Source organism: Sinocyclocheilus anshuiensis, unplaced genomic scaffold (genome assembly GCF_001515605.1).
Source record: "Sinocyclocheilus anshuiensis isolate Anshui unplaced genomic scaffold, SAMN03320099.WGS_v1.1 scaffold1254, whole genome shotgun sequence".
Lineage (NCBI taxonomy): Eukaryota > Metazoa > Chordata > Actinopteri > Cypriniformes > Cyprinidae > Sinocyclocheilus > Sinocyclocheilus anshuiensis.
The window spans coordinates 482,868-506,107 of NW_015557130.1; the positions used below are offsets into that span (position 1 = coordinate 482,868).

At 39.7% G+C, this 23,240-nt stretch overlaps 2 protein-coding genes across 2 annotated transcripts in view; both read left to right on the forward strand.

Annotated features, from left to right (window-relative positions):
- LOC107677940 (plasma membrane calcium-transporting ATPase 2-like) overlaps nucleotides 1-22,723 on the forward strand; it is a 41,029-nt gene extending 18,306 nt beyond the window's left edge. Inside the window, exons 2-3 of the mRNA XM_016473014.1 lie at nucleotides 7,598-8,174; nucleotides 22,455-22,723. Coding sequence (XP_016328500.1) covers nucleotides 7,976-8,174; nucleotides 22,455-22,723 — 468 coding nt within the window. The 5' untranslated portion in view covers nucleotides 7,598-7,975. The remainder of the gene's footprint in view (nucleotides 1-7,597; nucleotides 8,175-22,454) is intronic.
- Nucleotides 22,724-22,918: 195 nt separating this feature from the next.
- The window catches only part of LOC107677941 (plasma membrane calcium-transporting ATPase 2), a 45,218-nt gene continuing 44,896 nt past the window's right edge, over nucleotides 22,919-23,240 (forward strand). The window contains exon 1 of the mRNA XM_016473015.1: nucleotides 22,919-22,928. Within this exon, the coding sequence (XP_016328501.1) occupies nucleotides 22,919-22,928 (10 nt within the window). The remainder of the gene's footprint in view (nucleotides 22,929-23,240) is intronic.

Here is a 23,240-nt window from a genome sequence, read left to right on the forward strand (position 1 = left end):
TGTTTTTCTGTCAATATGGGGTGCTGTGTGTACATTAATGAGGAAAAAAAATTAACTTAATTGATTTTAGCAAATGGCTGCAATATAACAAAGAGTGAAAAATTGAAGGGGGTCTGAATACTTTCCGTACCCACTGTATATATATATATATAAAACAGCTCCCACAAAGATATTGGGCAGCACAACTGTTTTCAACATAGCTAATAATCAGAAATGTTTCTTGAGCAGCAAATCAGCATATTAGAATGATTTCTGAAGATCATGTGACACTGAAGACTGGAGTAATGATGCTGAAAATACAGCTGCGCATCACAGAAATAAATTACAGTTTAACAGAGATTCACATAGAAAACAGCTGTTTGAAATGGTACACTCTAAAAAATGCTGGGTTATTTCAACCCAACTTTGGGTCAAATTTGGACTAACCCAACTTTTGGGTTAAAATTTTAATGTAAAAATGTAACCCAACAGTTGGGTTAGTCCATATTTGACCCAAAGTTGGGTTGAAATAACCCAGCATTTTTTAGAGTGTAATAATATTTGATCAAATAAAGCCTTGGTGAGCAGAACTTGAGCAGACTTCTTTCAAAATCATTTAAACACTTATAAACAGTAGTGTGCATGCAAGTGCTGTTCATAGTTCATTCATGTTACCTATTACATTAACTAATGCTAACATATACATTCTTATAGTACAGTATTATTTTTTTCAGTTATTAAATAGTCTTTTTTTTGCCATGCCAGTATTTGTTGTTTCTCAAATTCATCAATTTACATTTTAAAATTCACAAGATTCACATGACTAAATCACTGTAATTTCTGTATTACATTAATGCCATGTTTTTGTGTTTAATAATTATGTTGTACTCTACAGCATATTGCATATCTTTATATTTCATCACAATCCAAAAAAGTTGCAGTAAAGTCAAACCTCACTAGCTAGCGTACCTGCAATGCATCTGTCCGAAAAAAAAAGTTGTTGGTCATATGCCAGCAATTTAGTAGCTTTTGACTGAGATGTTCTTGAGTGATGGAGTCCGACTCACTGTTCCCAGAGCTGTTCAGTGGGATTCAGGTCAGGTCAGAGTCCACTTTATGCACAGGAGTACTGAAATACTGGAACAGAAAAGGAGCTGCAATAAAGTTGGAGCCACCGAACTCTCTAGAGTGTCATTGCATGTGTAGCATTAGGGTTCGCTGCCTCTAGAATTACTGTTATTTCAGACAGGATGAATACGAATGTGATTCTGATGGAATTCTTTCAAAAGCACACATGTAACCATGTATGATTCACACCAGTACCTATCTGAAGCATGAAATGTATAAATGTGAGTTTCCTATGTGAACATAACCTGCGGTGTGAAATCCTCGGTGAGGCTCTCAGAGCGGTAAGGATCAGTGCTGCAGTGGTGCTGGAGTCTGCAGTCCTTCACATGTTTGGGGCAGCTCTTTCACCAGCGCTGCCACGGAGAGACAGGATGCATTAAGTTCTTGGCGGCAGCAAAGGGCGATCGCTCAAACCGTGGTTTGCGTGCAGTCATGTGAGAGACATGGCGTGTAATATCCAGCACTATCCGTAAAGGCCTGACAACCCCGGAGCGATCCGTGCCGCCACTCTTCAAAAGACCCTCTCTTATATGGACAAAGGAGGACTCTTGGGAAGAAAAGGCAGCGTGGCTTGCAATCTCTTTACCCTTTACACCAAAATGACTTCCAGGGGCACCCTTTCATCCAAAGCTATTTGTCTCAAAAATAGCCCCGTCTTTAGGGAGATTCCCGAGATCACAACACAATTAAAACTTGCCCACGCACACAGAGAAAACCTGTTTTGCAATTTGATGTTGAATTGTGTTTATGGAAATACCCAAAGTGCGTCTGAGAGACTGTGGTAGTGGTGCTCTTTGTATTGCTAAAGCAATTGCTCATCCAAAAATTACAATGCCATTGTCATTTACTTGCCTTCATGTTTTTCCGAAACTGTGTGCCTTTCTTTCTTCTGTGGGACATAAAAGGAGGATTTGAAGATGCACTTTTTCTAATTTAATCCAATTACACAACCCAGGCTCATTGGAAAAGTGTCTGTGTCGACATTTCGGCACAATGACATTCTGTTGATTCTTGCAGGTTTCGCAACACTTTCAAAGTGAAACGTTCACTGAGTGACGCTAAAAGCATGTTTTATTACGTTGTTTGTTGTACATATCGAGGAAGTTTGGAAATGAAAAGTCTGGTGAGTGACACTAAATGGTTAAAACTATATCGCATTTGAAAATAATGTAGCACCTACACATATGCTGAAGTAACCATGTAATTTTATCTTGCTTCTACAAGTCTTTGAACTCTTTTAATGTTACTCGTGTTTCACATCCCAAGTGTGCAGTGCTATACCAGGTGCGCTATCGAACAAGTTTAGTATGTCAGAAAAGCCATACATATGCAGCTGGTTATGTGATGCAAGCAAGCTTCAGAATGTATTAGTTAAAAAAAACATGCACTATTGTAAAAGTGTTTTGAGCTCATAACATAGTATTGTGCAAGGAACCGCATGAGAATAAGCCTTTATTAATTGATAATCTGTCCCTGTAATCATGATTTGTGTGAAAAGGAACAAAAGTTATTGGTGTTTTAAACTGCAGTGAGTTGTATGTTTCAGTAAGTTTTTGGAGTTTTGCAGAAATGTAGAGGCACGTTTTTCCAGTGAGCCTGTGCTGCGATTACAGCGAAGGAGTGCTATAGCTTTTAAGCTTTAAAATTGACACAAATCATCATAAAAGTAGCATGAATGTGCTTCTTATGGCTCATGCGGTATGTTCCATGTCTGTATAATCCAAGCTGTCGCATGTCAACATTCATTGTAATTGCATGACATGCAGTGGTCAGTACAGTTCTCAAAATGTTAATGATTTTTGGGTGAACCGGTCCCTCCATGTTTAGGCAGGAAGTGAAAGGAGCAGAATGTTCTAGTTTCTGTATGCTGACAGTGCAGTGTTGAAGGGTTAGCAGTGATGGCTGTGCTCTGTCTGATACGACGCTCCCCTCTCCACTCATCATTACCACCATCATTAATGTCTTTCCTCATTTCACATGGTGCAGGCGCGTCCTCACCGCCTCGCTCCTTCTGCAGATCAGCAGGGAATGATGATGCTCCGGCTCTCTTGAGTAGTTTATACTGCAGTTACAGTAGGAGGCAGAGCTTTAAAAAGAACCTTTGAAGTTGCTATCCAACACTAGACCTCCAACTCAATGTATCACCAAACCCAACTGCCCTTCTCAACATAATGATCATGTCAGTTACACATCCATATTATGTTCGTCTTATATGGGCAACATTGTCATTAGTAGCAGGTACATATACTGTAAGCTTGACATCAGCAAAGCTGGCTTAAGTCCACTGGTGAACGACAGTGCTAATATTGAGAAACTAGGTTCAAATTAAATCTTCAAGCTACAAGCAACTCATCTACAACCAAGCTACGGTTTTGAAAAAAAGCTACACTAACATTGAAGCTATTATGTATACACAGCTGATGATTTCTCAAATTTATTCTTTTGTATCTTATTCAGTTTTATTAATTCATTCATTTAGCAGAAAGCAATTTACAGTGCATTCAGGCTATACATTTTGTTTTACCAGTATGTGTGTTCCCTGGGAATCGAACCCATGACCTTTTGCACTGCTAACACAATGCTCTACCACTGAGCCACAGGAGCACTGTGGTTATTTATATTACTGTTAGTACTGTTAACACCAGCATTATTATTATTATTAAAATGCATGAACAAACCACTTGACTATGAATTGCAGAAATTGTAGGCAAGCACACTTGATATTGCCTTGTTTTGCTTGGCTGTAAAACTGTAAAACTAGCATTGTGTAATGTTAAAGCACTACTCACTGGAAAATGTAGCTTGTTACTTTGAGATACAGTCACATTCACATTACTGACAAATACAGTTAAAAGAGTGGTGTTGCCCAACACTGAAAAGTGCACAGACTTCATAGAGTGTGTTTAAACTAAAAATTACATCTTCCTGTTAATTTACAACAATTAAATGGGTCTCATTAAATAATTACAGGTCTACATTAATAATGAAAATGTCTGCACTTCCTCAGATTGCTCTAGCTTGTCAATTATTATATTACTCATTTGAGGATGGCTTAGGAAAGAGCAGATACTGAGAAAGAGATACTGGTCAAAGAGAGGACCCGAAAAGCACAGAGTGCTCCGATAGACCTTAGTCAGGCTAGCACCATATTTAATTTTTGAAAGGAACGAAAAAAAGGCTTTGAAGGACAGAGGTACAGTGTGTTCAGCTGACAAAACATCCTTCCAAAGAACTTTCAGTACACAAAATCTCTATGAAACTGTTTTGAAAATCAGATGTGATCAAGTCTATCTCTCACAGCCATTTTTTTCATCTGTGCACAATTCAATGCTGTCGATCCTGCAAAGCTCTGTAGTTGGAAGGATGCTACTAAATGGTTGATTTTGCCTCATAGTTGTTAGGCTAATAGTTGTATGTTCTGTTTCAAAGGATCTGTGCACTAATCAGTTAAAATACGTTCAAAAGAACTTGTGTACATAAAGCATTCAGAGATTTGAAATTGATAATTGATAGCTAATAAAGAGCTCTTGATAATGAAAGTTCAAAATTGAAAAATGCTGTTTTTAAAGACTTTAATGCTAATTTGAGAACTCGTGTAAATATCCATCTGTCAGTCATTGATTCCAAAAAGCTTACAAAGTAAAAGGTGAGTCAGGAGCATGAAATATTGTAGGAAATAGTGATAGTATACACTTCCAACAATTGCTGAAGCAGAATTAATTCAACCAAAGTCAAGGGCCAAGAGCCCACATCACCATAATAGTGACTTCAAACAGACCATACGAAAGAAATAAAGCCAAAATGGTTTAGAATAACTGAACATTGTGATGATGTTTTTGGAGATGTTTAAGCATGCTCTGGTGAGATATCATTGATTTAATTTGCAGTTGATTTCATGTAAGGCTGTGAGTCAGCTGTAGTTGTGCTGTCTGCTCGTCTCTACTCTTTTGTTCTGTTCTTGCTGTTCCTCTTATCTTCAGTGATTCTGCTCGTTAGCTGCAGGTGTCATCACTAATGGTCAATCTTCTAAAAAGAATCGACCGTATGTCACTAACTGCAACACTGCTTCAGTGTTACTTTTACTCTATGGAGTGGGACCATATGAAAACTAAGCAGTGTTTAACACTGTGGGTTACATGCAACCTGCATCATGCGTTTTTCTTATAACAATTTCATATTCAGGTTCGTGTTCAGTCATAGATTGTCGCATTAGAAGCTGTTTGCATGTGGGATTCTCAAGCACAGCGTGGAAGAATCTTCCTGTACTGTATATTATTCCAAATAAGGGAAATAAAACAGTCCTGATAAGACAACTTACGGTTCATAGGCACGTCTCTAGTGACACTCCACACGATGGTTTGAAATTTCTTGTTTAGATGACTTCCTAAAGGTCTGAAGTTTCAACTTGTAACTTGTTTTGTGCCATGTTTACATTTTGAACGCTTCATTTGTCTCTGTCAGTCTTTTTCTTTACTTTCATAAATCAAAACGTAATTACACTCGGAGTGCAGGTGCTCTTTGGGATGGTTTGTCACCTCATTTACAGTGATAGCATCTTATGGTGATAGTGATATCTTCCTGAAAGCATTGTTGAAATATTGCACATGTAGTTGTAGTCCTGTTGGATAGTCTGTTCAAATTATGCACAGTGTTGTTTCACAGTGATGATGTGAGAGGATCTGTCACAGCATCCAGATAGAAGCAGCTGCACATGTATTATTACCTGCAGTAACCTTCTGGAGGACTTCATTTTGCCTCCCTGAGAGCCGTTACGTTAACCATCATTGGCACAGCTGGTGGAGCTGGTGTTGGCAACAGCAGTGGTTATTGATCAGTCCTGAAGGCCCATGGAAAGCAGGCCCGTCCCAGATTATACAGGGCCATTTGTTCCCACCATGATTTCAGTGAGAAACATGTCTTGCTTGGCAAAATCACAGTCCACTGATTCTGACAGATTTGTCAGCATGGCAAGGCTTTACTAATAAATGTTTGGACAGAAATGATACATTCATAGAGGTGCTGTGTCGTGACTGATGCGATGAGCCATTCACTCTTAAACACATCTAGCTGGAGTCTGGAAATACAGGCAGAGTGTTCTGACAAACAGTTAATTTTATGTTAATTTGTTTCTGACAAAGAGATTCTCAGAGAAAAATGCAAATGTTTCTCTTTAGAAATGGTATTGATTGTCTGTCCCAGCTGTTAAGTCTTTCAGATAGATTGAGTCAATAATTGTATGTCTCCTGGTGAATTATGGCTGGGTCAGGTTGGTTTAGGTTGTGTTAGCTTTCCACACCAACTATATGTAGCAGGTATACAGCTGGTTTGAGCAGTGCTGGGAAACTATTTTATAAACTGTATAAACTATATTTACTGTAATTATATACTTTGAAACTGTCTAAACTGTACATAAAGATACTTCATGCTTTTCTGAAAAAGCAGTACAAGTTACTAACCAAAAGAAGCAAATTACATGGAAGCGATTAAAGAGCTATCAAATACATTAATCTTCATATACAAGATGATACTTTTCAATTGTGCAGTTAGAGCATTCATTAAAACATATCAATCCGGGTGACATTACACTGAATTTTGTTTCATGAAAACAAGACAGAGGGGCTGAACTCATTTATTTAGAAGAGCACATATGATCATATAGCCTCAGCGCACTCTGTGGTAAAGCTGTCGGCAAAACATGATTCAAAATGCAGTGATGTAGTGTTTTGTCATGCTACACCGTTTTTAAGGTGGAAACAGTAGCTTGTTACTGGAAAAGTGACACTATTTTGAAAACCACTGAGCTACTGTTACACTGCTAAAAAATGTAGCAAGTAACGTCACTACCTTCAGATCATTACTCCCCAGCAATGCTTATAAATGCTGCAGTTTGCAGTGCACTTAACAACTATTTGTGACTTTGTGTGATTTCACATACCAAAAGTGATAAATGTGAGAACTGCCCTACAGGATGTAGCAGCACTAGTTAGCTGGTATTCAGATGGTGCTCTATGCAGCACAAATGCATTTGCATGGATGAATTATATAATCCTTTACCATCGCTAGCTCCCCTCCAGCTAACCTTGCTGCAGTGTGGGATGCATTGCCCGGATTTCTTCATAGCGTCAAGCCCTTTGATGCGCTCTGCAGTCTCGTTCAGTTCACACGAGCAGTGTAAACACTCACATGTCCCTTCAGTATTTACATGGCTCTGTATTTAGTCAGAGAGCAATCAAAGCGCAGCATGCAGCAGCTATGCATGTGACAGTGCTGCCATATGACGAGGAGAATCACAGGAATAGATAGACAACCCCACCTCTGTGTGCAAGTGAAACGCAGTTGACGACACAATGCCGCGTGCCGTGCTTTCCTAGTGCCTCTCACTTTTGTGCTGCTCGCACCTATGAGAAACACTCATGCTTATCTCTCCTCTCTCTCTCTCTCTCTCTCTCTCTCGCTCCCTCTTCCTCTGTGTCTCTCTCTGTCTCTGAAGGAGTGATGGAGCGGATCACCATGTAGACAGCAGCCGACGGGAAGCAGGTAGAATGGGAAACCACATATGGAGAGCCGCCGGTCTGCAGCCGTGGTGAGCGTAGACGTCCTCAGGACCTCAGCCGGGATCTCGCGGATGGCTGTCGCGTCCCCGCTCGAGTAACGCAGAGGAGCCTCTCTTCAACTGCAGACAGCGGACAGGATCAGTTTTTTTTCTTCATCCTCCCTCTCTTACCTTCTATTCTCTCCTGCATTGCTCTCGTTTTTTTTAGACACCTGTTCTCCAGCCGCACCAGGGACTCCTTCTCTGCCCGTGTGGCATTTTCTCCATTTCTCTCATCCGCTTTCAAGAAAAGCTACCAAGCAATACTCAGCCACCATGGGGGACATGACAAATAGAGATTTTTACACCAAGAACCAAAGCAACGACAGCAACCATGCAGGGGGATTTGGATGCTCGCTCATGGAGCTGCGTTCCCTCATGGAGCTCAGAGGAACGGAGGCAGTGGTCAAAATTCAGGAGGACTATGGAGGTGTCGAGGGACTGTGCCAGAGGCTGAAAACCTCGCCGACAGAGGGTGAGTGTGTGCTGTCTTATGCCGTCACACGCGCTAAACACAATTGCACTGCATAAGCTCGCACTCATACAGTGACACTCTTTCAAATGATAATCATTTCCATTCCTGTATGCTGTTCTTCCCCCTTAAACATGCTGCTGATGCTGGTTGGCTGTCTTGCGGAATTATTAACTAGGATGTGTCTCCCAGGCAACAGCGCAGGGGTCAAACTAAATTTGCTACTTTGTACAATGATAGCATTGCTGGGTAGAAGAAGCCATGCATATATACAATTTTAATTACAAATAACCTCTCTGCAATGAATGCAGGATCCGTTCTCGAGCATTTTCTTGCATTGAAAATCAGTCGCATGACCTTTAGAGCAGAAAGGAGCTTGCGAGCATCCATTGGAAAAATGGTGTGATTGGCATCTTCATTGTGTCATGATTTGTCATGGTCTGACAGTGGTGTGACTGTGCTATCCAACGCATGCACCATTTGATCTTCTCCTGTTAGATGCGTCGTCATTTAAAACAGCTGTGTGTGATATAGGTGTAGGAGTAGATAGCTTGTTATGAATGTAATGTATTTCCAATATGCAACCATATTGTGAATTCAAATGCCTTTTGTTTTAGATTAAAACAAAATGACAATCCATATAAACTGGCTTGCAGTAAATGTGTTACCCACGACAGCACTAGATTGATAGATCTGTCAGCCTGGACGACAGCATAATCTTGCCTTCTCTGCAAACTATGTGTTTGGTATGAGTGTTAGGAACATGTTTAGGAGCATGCTGTTGCTCTGCTCTGCTGGAGTGACTTGTGCTGACACCCCAAGTGTGACATGATAATGAAGACAAATGGTCACATCTAGTCTTGTTAATAAGCTGAGCAGTTGTGCCTTCTCTCTCAGGACGCAGTCACCACTACCCAGCAATGACCATACACCATCTTCTAAGATTCTTTCTTCCATTTTTCACTAGTTCAGCCCATTTTAAGTCATCCTATGAGGCACCATCAAAAGAAAGATGTTTTAGAAGGCACAGACAATGTTTAGCAGCTTGAACTACTCAGACATACTGTCTGCATATCTAAAAATGGCATATCTTCATCTTTATAGTGAACCAGAGGAAGCTTAAAGGCAAGAATTTGTTAAAACCTTTAATAGGGTCTACTTGTGTGCCAGTTTTATGACTTCTACCAACTACCCATGCATTACCTAAACAAAACAATCCAAACTGTTCAGTGAACAAGAATGGCATGCCGTGTTAGAGAAAGCAGGACATGCCAGTTAACCAGGTCCCCACCAACCGATCTACCAGCCCTAACAATGTTGACATCGGCCCCTTCGTTTGGTAATTCTTCTGATCATCCCTCAGGACCAGCTTGAACCAAATTATGTCCAGCTTTGACCAACTGGGAGCCATGTAACAGCAGCTAGTTGTAGCTGGATTTTCCCACAGGGCGGGAGGCGTCCAAACACTGAACACGCTCCATACACTAATGTGTAACTTTATCCCTCGGGCTCTTCAGTCAATACTTGTGCCTTTAATCTATATTTACCTTACTCATACTACAATCAATGATGAAGCAGGGCTGATGGTCAGTTCATCTCTACTGAATAAAGAAATTGCTCTGTAAGGACAACACAAGTCTCCCTGGATCCTCCTGGATGCTACAGTACATTATGTGGGTAGTATTGAGCCGCTAGAGCGCCCACTTTTCTCAAAGTTGTGGGTGTTGGCCACTCTTACACAGAGAGTTCCTGGCAGATGGGAGCTGAGCGAGAGATGGAGGAGCCTGGCGACCTCCCAAAAAAGAGAAAGCATCTCCTGTAAGTCAGCTTGCTTCAGATAATGCTGCCGCTAGTGCCTGTAGTCAGGACAAATGCCACACACCATCTGAAAGCCTGCAGCTTGAGGTACAGTTAATGAGAATTAATAAGAGCCAGGGAAATCTATGAAGGACGGGGGAAGAGTTCCTATTTTTACACAGTACAATGAGCAGGCCCGAATGACTACGTCCATGTGTTCAGACGGTATGAAAGGCAATTCTGTTGTCGCTGCAACCACAGTAAACTATTTGCCGTAGAGGTGGGCTAGGGTATGACAATGCCAAGCAGCTATTGTATGCTAATGGTCTCAGTGTGCTGTGCCCTAGGACCAGCTGCAAGCTGGCCAGAAGTGTCTGTTCGCTCACCGTGACTGTGCTCCCCCATGCCTTCCTCTGTTCTCATTTATATTTCAGTCTGATGGCCCAGCTCACTACGACGCAGTGCACATCCTAACCCGAATTAGCATGTTTAAAAGTAACCAACACTTAGACTGTCTCGCTAATCTCTCCACTCATGTTTCGTACGTCCTGATGTGTCTCCTGACTAATTCATAATGAAATGAGAGGTAAAATATCTCCTGAGCCTGGCCCAGTGCAACTGAGATGTATTAAAGGCACAGATGTGAGAATTTTAACCTTGACGCTCAATAGCGCTCTCGCATTTAACACAAATGTTTCTGCTGCTGGGGAGAAAATGCGAAATGCAGCTAATAGCCAATCTTTACAGCAATTAAAATGGAAAGAAACAGAAGGGCTGTGAATATCGTAAGTGAGGCACTCCATGTAATCCGATGCCGCATTTAAACCATAAGAGGCACTGAAGGTCAAAGCAAGCTGGCAAAACACCCCAGAGCCAAGCTGCAAACACAACATAACTGCAGCTCGCACAATGATCATCAGTGGGCCAGCTCCGCTTATCAGAGCCACCATTTCGCCTGACCGATCCCTGGCAACACTTTGACATTGCGCTGAAGGACCCGGTTCTGGAGCAGTGACAACGGCTGTTGGCTACCGGATCACATGGCTACTTAAACACTGTCCCACCTTAGCAAGGCTGTGCCCTCCTCCCATGCCCTTGATCGGCATGCTAATCTAGTCTGCCGGTCCGCATTCTCATTCCCCTCTGACAAACCTACTTAATCTAGGGTCCCAGCAGGAATTGTTCAGAAGAAGTACAATCTCCTCTAATAAGGACAGTAGTGCTGCCCTGATTCCAGCAGCCATTCTTAAAAGGAGAAAGCACTTCCCTCAGAGGACAGATTATAAATAAGAGACCAGGCCACATTTCTCCTCTTCCAAGAGACAGATGCTCCTGAATGGATGACCTTGGAGGGTAGTTTGAGTCGGTGATGTTGGCACAGAAAAGTAGGTAACGTATGTAACATGATCAGGGGCTTAAGAGTGTTCTAAAAAAGGGGTGGGGACACATCGTAAACCTTATTAGCCTGGCTCATGAATATTTAGTAGTAACGTCAATCAGTAGTTTTAAGTCATTTGCTGAAATACAGCAAGTGCTAGGCGTGTTAGTATTACTGATTACTGTTCACGCATTAATTTGTTTGATCGACTCCTGATGCAACTGGTTGGAGTTGACTTAAAGCTGATCTTAAAGAGTGAATTTGCCAATTTTATATGTAAACTAATAATGTGTACTCTTTCTTCGTGCTGCCTGCACCGAAATATCCCCGGTTAATTGTCAGTCCAATCTGTAGTTTTCACAAAGTGAAAATACATATCTTATTGTGAAAATACATATTGTACCCCTGCATTTTTCTCAGTTTTCTCTAGTCGTATAGCACTAAAACCGTCAAAAAAAATAAAAAATGCATTGACAGCCAAGTTTTATCCATCTTGCCAGCAGTGAATTACCCCTTTAAAGCTGCTGCTTTATGTGGCCAGCAACGTTTTTCTCTTTGCACTGAAGCCACACAAAACAAAGCTCTTAAATTATAATGATTATTGCCCAGAAAATGTATCGAAATGAACATAAGAATTTATAAAAAGTTGGGACATGGTCGAGGGATCCCTGAATGATACACACAAACCTCCTGGGCTCAGTCAATGTGTGTTTAGGGTCATGCAAATGGACGGTTCTTTGTCAGACATGTGCTTGAAGGGGTCGGGCTGCTCTCAGTGGCACTGGCAATGGGCAGGTGTGCTTCCACTCGTGAAACGTGACAGCTGACTCTCTGGATCGGTCAGTGCATCACACATTGGGCCTCCCCATCCGTCATGTATGATGTCTGCCTAACACCATTAACCAGAGCCAAGTCACTTGCTGATGTGTTGCTTTTTCATTTTGTCACTGTCTTGCTTGCCCTCTTGACCTCTACATCTATGTTTGCACCTGTGTGCACGTCCTGTGGCATGTGGCGTTGATGCTGTGTCATCCATTCCCCGTCGCAACATTGAGCTTCGGTGTTGGCACATTTCAGCAAAGTGAGAGATGTAGATGAGCACATTCTTATTTTCCAGGACAAAGTATCTTAACATCTTTCAAACAAAAGAACATTTCTTGACAAGCAAAAGACAGTTTGTCATAGGGGTAAGAATATATTCTCTGAAAACAGGTCCTAGTATTTCACCCAGTTTTGCTTGTCAATTAAAGCTCAGTTTTAGGACTTTTGGACATTTCAACAGAAAACAAGACAAATACTGATGATGCAGATGAGGAAAGTGATTTTTTCCCCATTTGCAGTCACACAAACATCATCATAGTGTGTAATATGCACATCACTGAATGTGTCATGACAAACGCAATGTTACAATCTGAGTTGGTGTGATTGTGCTTGTCTTGTTACATCGTTCGCTCTGTATAATAGTAAGATATCAGATCAGATATCAGACTCAGACTAGTGAACTTTACTGTTTGACATCAAGTGTGGTAAAAATAGACAATATCCTTTAATTTAATTAATACACTTTGTTTTTAACCTAAAAATGTTTTTAAAATGTTAAAACTTTTAGGTTACTATTTTTGTCAACATCAAATTAGACACAATTTACTTTCCAATTGGAGAAATAATTTAGAACTGAGCATAAAAAAAAAAATCAACTTTAGAGTTTCATGACCTTATGAAAATGTATTTTACCTTTCATTACTTTTTCCAAGCCTGGAAAAAAAAAAATAAAAATCACTGATGTTTCATCACAATGTATTAGGCTCTGCCTCTCGGTAGTGTCTCACACTAAGTGGTAACCTACAATCATTACCTTAAAGGGATATTTTTACCTGTTTCAACCCACAAACATTTGTTTTGTTGGTATAAATAATTGGATTTGGGTTGATTCAGTGATGTTTTTTTTTATTTGAATAAAACTTAATTTAGATGTGACTTTTTAATCAACCTTAATTTTAGGTTACCATTTGTTTTTCAGTGCAAATTAATTTCCTTTTCAGCTGATGTCCAAACAAGCACAATTATTTTTCAACCACCAATTGTAGAGACAATTTGTTCCCTGTTTGTCCTTATTGAATATCCTGTTTCACTTGATGAAACATTATGAAAGTAAAATGGCTGAATGCTGTTTGATGTTGACTTATGCGCATTTCATATAAGTCATGGAATCGCTTTCTCTAGCAGTATCCTCAGTGTCGTGGATAAATTACCCTAATTCAGATGTATATGCAATGTCAAATATATGCAATATTGTATGTATAAAACATCAAACTTATGGAACATAAATAGGAAAACAGAAATCTATTAGGTTTCCAGCATGTAATGCAGTGGCTTCACTATGACTTACACTATGGCAGAATTTAGCCATGCTACCCTGTATTTTAACATGATTGGGATGATCTTTACATTGAGTTTTATGGGTAATGAACATGAGACTTTACTTACCTATTACTAAGGCTATAAGCAAGATTGCAGTACATACTGTGCTCAGCAATGACACATACTGAAAACCAAGTATCATACCTTTGTTCATCAGTCAGATTTTCCCAGCCGGATGCTTCAGCTGACAGCGCTGACAACAGTATTGTTACATAACGCAGATAAAGTTTTGGGAAGTGACTTCTCATATGTTTTTCATGAGTTCAGGGGCTCCTGTGCATGTTAATGGGCAGCTTTGTGTTGGAGATTCATCTGAGCCTGGCACCAGAAACCTGACACTGACATCCCAGCTGAGAGAGAGAGAGAAAGGATGTTCCGGCCCGCACACACACACACACACAAACACACTCGCACTCGCACACGCACACGCACACACTCACGCTCACACACACACACACTCACACACACACACACACACACACAATCCGCTCCTGCTGGGGTTCTTTTTTTTACCATTACGCCCCCCTTTCTTACACACAAACGCACACACACACACACACACACACACACACACACACTCACACTCACACTCACACACACACACACCGTACCGCTGCCCACGGCTGCTGCGCTATCATTACTCCACACAGGAAGCATGTGAGCGTGGGTTTGAAGATCTGTAAGCCTGTTCTTCAGGGCCGCTGGTGGATTGAGGGTGTTCACGTATAAAGAACAGACATTTCCTTACATCCACAGGCTTTCAGTCTGAACAGGAAAAGCCCTTGTCAAAAACACGGCTCCACCAGCACAATGTCTAATTAAGTTGCCCTCAAACAGCAAGCAGCCATGTTAACCACAGCATCATGACAGATGTTGAAGATTTATAATGAATTCCCACGCTGAAATCTCGCTGTCCATGTCCACCTACCTCCACAGAACAAGCTAAATTTACGTACTTTTGTAAATCAGCATGTCAGCTCAAACCTTTCTCATTTGTAAGTCACCTTGAAATCACCAAAGCAGCATCATACGAGGACAGAGACATAACGCTAGTGCATATCAAATATTACTATCATATTATAACCTATTACAGTATATAACCTATATTAAACATTACATTGTAAGAAAAAAAATTAAAAAGGTACTGTCAATTTACTGGATTTTATTCATTAAGTTTATGGACAAATAATATGAAACATTTCTAAATATTAACAGTACATTGGAGCCTATTTTTATAGATGTTTCTTTGAGTGTATAAAATATGAAAGGCTGTGCTATATTCTTGAGTATTTTGTCACAACTCAGCAGATTCTATTCACTGCCTCATTACAATTGTAAAAGAGTTACTACATAATAATGTTGAGGCACATATTGTATATTAAATTGATTGGTGTTGTGTTTCCACTAGTACATCTAGTGCTGTCATGTAAACTATAATCAACTTAATAGGGCATGTGTTCCTGCCCATGGCCAAGTGTTTGCTATGATGCTGTTGTTTTATTTGTAATAGTCTTTCAAACCTGTAGAAACAAATGACCGATTTTAAAGAATTACTGCAATATAACAAAGTTCTGACCATGTAGCCAAGAAGTTTGAAAGAAAACACTCAATAGGCATGTTCAATCAGTGTTAAGGCTGTGTGATACGGTATATTTGAGCCCCAAATCAATTAAAACAGAAAAGACTGTTTGGCTGAGAAGCAAGGTTGGTCACGGTTGATAAAGCTCAGTCATCAGTTCATGCAAATTTAAAGAGTGTTGAGCCAGAAAATTAATTTAGCATAGAACTATTGTTTGTTTAGAAAAGGGCTGCAGTGGGTGATGCTTTCAGCCTGAAGGGCAGAATATCTTTCTATTTAGAGCATTTTAAGAAAGATCCTTGACCTGGTGGGAAAATAGCCAACATACACCCACTAAAGTCCACACAGTTATATTGTGCTGCCAGATTAATGTGTTCATCTAATGTACTGGAGAAATCTTTGAGTGGTTGTTCTTTGAGCAAGTCTACTTGTCTAGTCACAGCACTTTCTCTATTATTTTATAAGTAAAGGATCCAGAGTTGTCACAGAATGTGACTCCGCTAGTGAGCGACGCCTCGTGGTACCATCACAGAGAGGCTCAAAATCACTTTCCAGAACATTCTCGTTCACCGTTCCTGGCTGGTGGAACGATCTTCCCACCCCTATCCGGAATGCTGAATCCCTGACAATTTTCAAGCGACAGCTGAACACTCATCTCTGTCGAAGCTACTTGACTTCATCATCATCATTATAAAAAAAAAAAATTCTCTCTCTTTATTTATTCCTTCTCTTTCTAGCTTGTACTTATTTGAACAATGTCTAAAAACTTGGTATTACAAGCACTTCCTGTATCTGTTTGCCTCTTTAAGAAGAATCGCTTTATGTATCCCCCAATTGTAAGTCGCTTTGGATAAAAGTGTCTGCAAAATGACTAAATGTAAATGTAAATGTAAATGTGACTCAGCAGTGAACTATAGGCTACTACACACCTCCGTAACACAGAGATATCGATTCAGCAGAACGCCATGGAAACTAGTGCTGGACAAAACTATTTTATCTCTGATGTCTTGCAGAGACCAAGAAACCCTAGGAAATATGAAGTGTGTGATGTGTCATGCTGAAGCTCAAGTAGAAGCATTTAATAAGCAGCACATGTGAGTGGGGATGTGGAGATAGACGATGGAGAACACTCACTCGATTGATAACGCAACTACCAGCAATGGCAAATTCATTTCATTGACACAAGCCATCTTCCCACAGTTAGTCATCAGTCAGTTAACTCGTTGATTTATACAAGACATTAAAAGAACAGTCAGCATGGGAGTTAGAATGGGGTACTATTTTTTGCGTGTTTAAAATAATTATGTCTCTGTCTGTATTTTGGCAGCTGAATTGATATCAGTGTCAGTTCATTTGTCACTAACGACATGGGAATTCAGCGTGGGATGCAGCTTTCCATGCAAACTTTACACAGCTTACATACTGTGCTCTGTACGTGAGCACTCTTATTCTGTCCACTTTACAACACATTTTCATTTATTCACTTAGGGTGCACTTTTTGGTATAGCAGACTGCTTGTCTATTCCTCCAAGCCTCATTTTGATTCATGTACAATTAAATATGGCATTTAGCCATTCAGTCGCTGTATTGATTGAGCTTTTATTCTGTTCCTTTTACAGTAGTCCCACAGTGACGTACAGATGTGCATAAATGCAGGTGTTCTCATGTATTATCATCTGCATGTGCTGCAGTGCCCAGCCAATACCCACAGTGCTTTATGTGTAGGGTTTCCATGGTGATCTATTTTTATCCACAGTGAAAAAGCTAGGCATTAAAATATGCAATATTGTAGGCCCTCTCGCTCCCTTTCTCTTTTAAAAGGGTAATTTTTGAATTTCATATCAAGCGCGTGAGCATATGCAAGTATCTCCAGGATAACGGATAAAGATTCCAGCACGGTTTGAGCTGCAGCTTTATAAATAGCACAGATAAGATTGTCTGTGAGTGAGCTAACATTCACACAAAGTTAAAAAATCAATCTTTCATCATTTTAAAGCACACTTACTCCCTGCTCTCCATCTATATTTGTCCCAAATACACGGCATGATGAGTGTGTATGTGTCCTGGTTTTACACCCTAATTAATATGATATTCAGTGGTCTCATAATTCCCCAGAGCGTGCCGATTCACTCTTGTTCAGTGAGTAACGAGGTCAGCTTCACTCCTTCATTCTGCTCTTTATCTTAATGCTGATTCCATTGTTTCACAAACTCATCTAAAAATGCAGTGTGCTTTAAAGTGCACACTCTTTAGGTAAACTGGTTGTAAATCATTGTAAAACTCTGTCATCATTTACTCATCTGTTGTTTCAAATATAAGCGTGCGGTAAGCATACAGTGAGCAGTATGGACAAAAACCAACAGACCGTCCAGAGGTGCTCTCCATTCCTGTCTAGTGTACTGAAGTCAGATGTGCTTTGTGTGAGAAACATTTCATTTGTTATTTGGTGAACTTCTTCCCCTCCCTCGTGAAAAATAAGTACTTTAGCATACTTTAAAATAGAGTACTTATTACAGAAAATAATATACTTAAGTGTGAACTGAATGCATTTATGTATTTTTCGGACACTTAATTGCATGCTATTTACAACTAAATTAAAATGTATTATAGTTTACATTTCTTTTAAATGCAGTTAGCTAAACTTAAGAGTGCTTTATTGACCAACATTAGCAGGACTTAATTACAACTTTATATGTAATTTCATAATTATTCTTTGAAATATGGTCAAAGTGTACCGACAAATGTACTGACAAGCATTTATGGTAAACATACTTTAATTGCATTTCTATTGAAACTTGTATGTCATATATTTAAATAGATTTGTAATTACACATTTGTAATGATGAAGTAACTGAAACATTGTCAAGAAAGTGCATGTCTTTCTTAAAGTACACTTAAGTTAAATTTTATTTCATCAATATTATATTATCTTCAAGTACAGTTTTTTTGAGGTACACTACAATTTTTTAAGCACAATTTAGTGCACTTATTTTTCACAAGAGCTTTTCTGTTGCTTTGAAAGTTCTGTGATATGCAGAATATACAGTAGTATATAATACATGCACCGTGTTATGTACAACTGAACCGCAGTGCTATGCACCATATTTTAATGTTTTTTTTCCTGCGTAATATCAAGGAAAGCTATAAATAGAGCCATAAACAGTGAACACGACTTATGTGCTCTTTAATGTTCACAGCTTCCTCAGAGTCTAATAATAGCAGGCTCTTTTATGAATCCATATTTGTGTCGCACACGCAGTGATTTATTTTCTTTTCACTGTGGTTTTTATCACTGCAGCATGCTTGAGCCGTTTGCTGACACCTGCTAATGACTGTGTTTATGATTCGCAGTCTAAACCGCATGGAACACTAACATATTTATATCTCCCCATGCTGTCTTCCTGTTCCTTTTAATAAAGCGTTAATGCCTTGATCACATGATGACAGGCGTGCTCACGTGCTCTGAGCTCAGGGTTTGCTGAAGTGCATGCATGCCCAGCTCAGTGGCTGCGGTCGGTGGCGATCACAGGAGATGTCGGCGCGTGATGATGAAAGCAATGCTGCACGGGTGGGACGGATGCTCCAGAGATCCCCTCCACCCACACACACACACACACACACACACACACTCACTAACACACACACACACACACACACACACTCAATTAAGATGGAATGTATAATGAGTCTATTTTTAGCACACTGTGCTATTTGCAACCTGTGCGTTTTTCCCAGCGGCCGCCTTCCCCTCCTCGTGTCACACGCTGCTTCCTTCTCTTGCTCTCTCTGAAACACAGACTCTCGAGTTCTCAGTCTCTGGGCCGCTCTGGTTTCGTGTTCCCACGGAAGCAGCCACCATTTTATTTCTCGCTGCTTTAGCTCTGTGTCGACTTTGATGATCATTTTGGTGTCAGCCCTTGTCCGCTGAAGAATGTGTTTTCCTCCGACCGCAGGAGCTGCTGGCATCAAAGCTATGCAGAAAATCTCATGGTCAAATATAATACAGAATATGAAGAAATGTTGTTGTATTTACAGTATGTATAGCAACGCTGCTGATATTTTGCAGTATGATGCTCTTTTCCAGCAAGCTAAACTGCAAAAAGTGGGGTTTAGTACGATTTTTAAGAAAGAAATTAATACTTTTATTCATCAAGGACACATTAAATTGATTAAAAGTGACAGTAAAGACATTTATAATGTAACAAAAGATTCAATTTCAAACGCTGTTCTTTTTAAACTTTATATTCATTAAATTATCCTTAAAAAAGTATCATGGCTTACACATAAATATTGGACATTGCTAATAATCAGAAATGTTTTTTGAGCAGCAAATCAGCATATTAGAATGATTTCTGAAGATCATGGGACACTGAACTTTTGAATGGTAGTGTATATTTTTGAGTAATAGTGTAACATGACAAAACTCAATGTCCTCCTTCTCATATCAGTATCATATCATTGTGAAGTACTTCCCTTTTGTTAATCTGTTTCTATACACGTGTGATTAAAATTCAATTCACTTTTTTACATATTTTTATTGGCACAATAGAAACTGCTTCTGTCATTCAGCTTGTATTGTAGCTAACTAGTTCTTTGAACAGGAAGCTTTATCATAGTCTACCTATTTCATCAGCTTGTAGCTTAGCAAACTTCAGTTTCAGGACACTGATATTGTTGTGTTGGTGTGCATGAGGACTGATACAGCAGTGTGATCTTCAGAAGAGCTGCGCTCAATAGCAAGCCGTAATGGCTGAACAGTGCTGATGGAAACGCAAGCGGTCACAGCTGCTGGTGAATGAGGTCCAGACTTCTGTCTCAGAATCAGGATTCAGAATCAGCACAGCACAGCTGGATCCACAACCCGGCTGAACGAACACACGTGCAAACCCTGTTCATCAAGGACCCTGGAAAACAAGGCTTGGCCCGACCGCGTTTGTCCAGCTGCCGCTGCCAGCTCTGAGCCCGAGCTCCTGAACGCACTCCAAGAGTATGGAGATCCGCCGCACTACAGGCCATGCCTTGTGTTTGACTGTAGCGCAGAGCGATCGCTCAGCCGCTGGACTGTGAGCCTCCGTGACAGCGCTCTGCATCAGTGCCAGCTGATCACTCAAGCTTTCTGAAGATCCTGTTTCCAGAACTTCACATGCCCCACGTCAGTGTTTGTGACTAGATTATCCACAGGATCCACAGTATCCCTTGGCCTTTGATTTGTTTCCTCACAAAATGGCTTTGATAATATTTATCAAAGTTTTCTACAGTATGTCTTTATAATATCATAGTGCCTCTGGTTGACTGTGTTCTGCTTAATTCCACTGTGGGTAAAAGCATCTGAACTCAAACATGTTATGAAGGAAGTAGAGTTGTTAAATTCCCCATGATCCCCATGCCTATAGTATCCCTAGTTTGGGGATGGTTTGATGTTTTTGGAAGAAATCTGATCATCTTCTGATCATCAAGGCTGCATTTATTTGCAAAAATACAGTAAAAACAAATATTTTTTTTTTTTACAATTTAAAATAACTGTTTTCAGTGTGAATATATTATAACATGTAACTTATTTACATTTTTACTTAATATATCTTAGGATATCAAACATGTTTGATATTTTGAGCCGCTTTTAGAACACATTGTTTTCATTTGTCACACGTCTCCTAGAAACAAGGAGCACGTTTCTGCGTGAGTTTGTTGTAATCAGGACAACTTTAAAGTCTGGTAGTGTGTGATCCTCAGTCGTTTAGTGTGTGATGTGGCCAGTCTTTCCTCTGTGACTGTTTACAAAGTCAGTAAGTGCATCATGTCGAGTGTTTTAAAGTCTCTTCAAGTCGTGTACAAGTCGTGTAGTGTTTTCCTGCCTTAAGAAATGCATTTTGTCAGAGTTAGAAGAACGGAAACCAGCCTAATTATACAGGACTTCCTTCATATCAGTTGAGTAGCTGTTGTGTTCTGCAGGCCTGTATCTCTGTAGCTGCAGTGCTGCTCTGAGCGTTAGTGCAGAAGGGCTTTATGTAAGCGTGTAGATCAGCCAGCGCTGTGAGTCAGAGAGTAATTGGAGTCTGTGGGTGACATGAGGGCCCAATCTTACGCAGAGAGATGGACTGCTCATTTTCCATTCGTGGGCACGGGATGTAAAGCCTTTTTCTGCTGCGGCGAAGAGAGACGTTCCGTTGCTGAACTGAAGCTGGGGACTGAGATGCTCACGGAGCTGGAGAGTAGAGCCATCCGTTAGCATCACGCTCATCTCAATGGCAGCTGGTCAGGTGGAGCAGGACCGTCTGGAAATACACAAGCTTCATGCTGCTGGCTTTGCTAATCGGCACTCACTTCCACACTAAATAATCGTACTTTGGACCAACTTTAAAAAATGCTATAATTTGTTACAGACTATCTTATTATCCATTTATTTCTTTATTTATTATTTTTCCCCAAAATATATTTATAGTTCAAACCTTTTTGATTTTATTTAATTTTAATTTTATTTAATATTAATAAAATTAAAAATATTTCTTATGGCAAAGACAAAAGATTCATACACATAAAAAAATATATTGTTTGTTATAAAGACTATGTACAATACTTAATATATTTAGTTCAATATAATCATTTTAAGGCTTTTTTTGTTAGTCAGTATTTAATTTATTCTATTTATTTCTTATTTCTTTTCAAAAGACCTTAATGTTTATTATGATGTCTTTTAAAATGTACTTTTTTTAAAATAAATAAATTAAACCTTGATTTTCGATTTGCACAATATAAAATGCACTTTACATGAATGACAGTCATTTCACTTTTTTGAGCCAGTCACATAATATTGTATATTATATTATATTTAGTAAGTCTGCTGTTCTACACTTTTAACTGTGTATTATATAACAACATTTTAGCAATATACGTGTTTCTTGGGAAAATTTGATTTCACCACACTTTGGGGGGCAAACAGCCCAAATCTGACTGACTGCCTGAGCCAACAGTAAAAATGCCCAGTTGCCATGGTTACAAGTGACCTTTTGACCGCATTCCCCATTGAAAACCATGAACGTATCAATCTGTCTGCATGTGAAGCTACTCTTCTATGACTTGTAAGGTTTGTCTTTGTTGTGTTTCCCCACAGGTTTGGATGGAGTTGCCACAGATCTAGTTAAAAGAAAAGAAGTCTTCGGGCAAAATCTTATACCTCCAAAAAAGCCAAAAACTTTTTTACAGTTAGTGTGGGAAGCATTACAAGATGTGACCCTCATTATCCTGGAGATTGCAGCGCTGATCTCTCTGGGACTGTCCTTTTATCAGCCGCCTGGAGAGCGCAGCGAGTGTGAGTATCTGTCTGTCATTACACCCTTCTCTTCGGGTTTGATGAGGTGGCTTTCAGCTTTATGTGCCTGACTTCCCTTTGAAGTGAGCTGTTATTTCCGGTTTTACAACGAATGATTTGCAAAAATAGTTTTTTGCACTTCTTATTAATTTATGAATGTAATCAAGGGTATTCATTGTATAGGCAAAAAAATCTATAAACATCCTTTGAAATGTCTTCTTTCATGTTCCACAAAGCAAAACAAAGTCATACAGCTTTGAACCAACATGAGGTTGAGTAAATTAGGACAGAATTTGAATGTAGGTTTGGTTAACTTTAATGTTAAGGTTAGTTAATATTAACCAATAGTTCAGCTGGTTTAAGCTGCTTGTGTACTGTAGTTAATGCAGCCTTTCTAAAGTTTTGCCAAGAAGTAATGCAGAAATATAATGCTTTGAAGGTGATTTGTGTATATTTTTTTCACTGTTAAAATAGTTTCTCATCTGCAGATGTGGACATATAAAACACTGGCATATACTTTTATCAGCACACAGAGATTCGTTTGAGCCAGAGGTCGTATGCTGCAGAAGTTTGGTGTAACAATGCTGT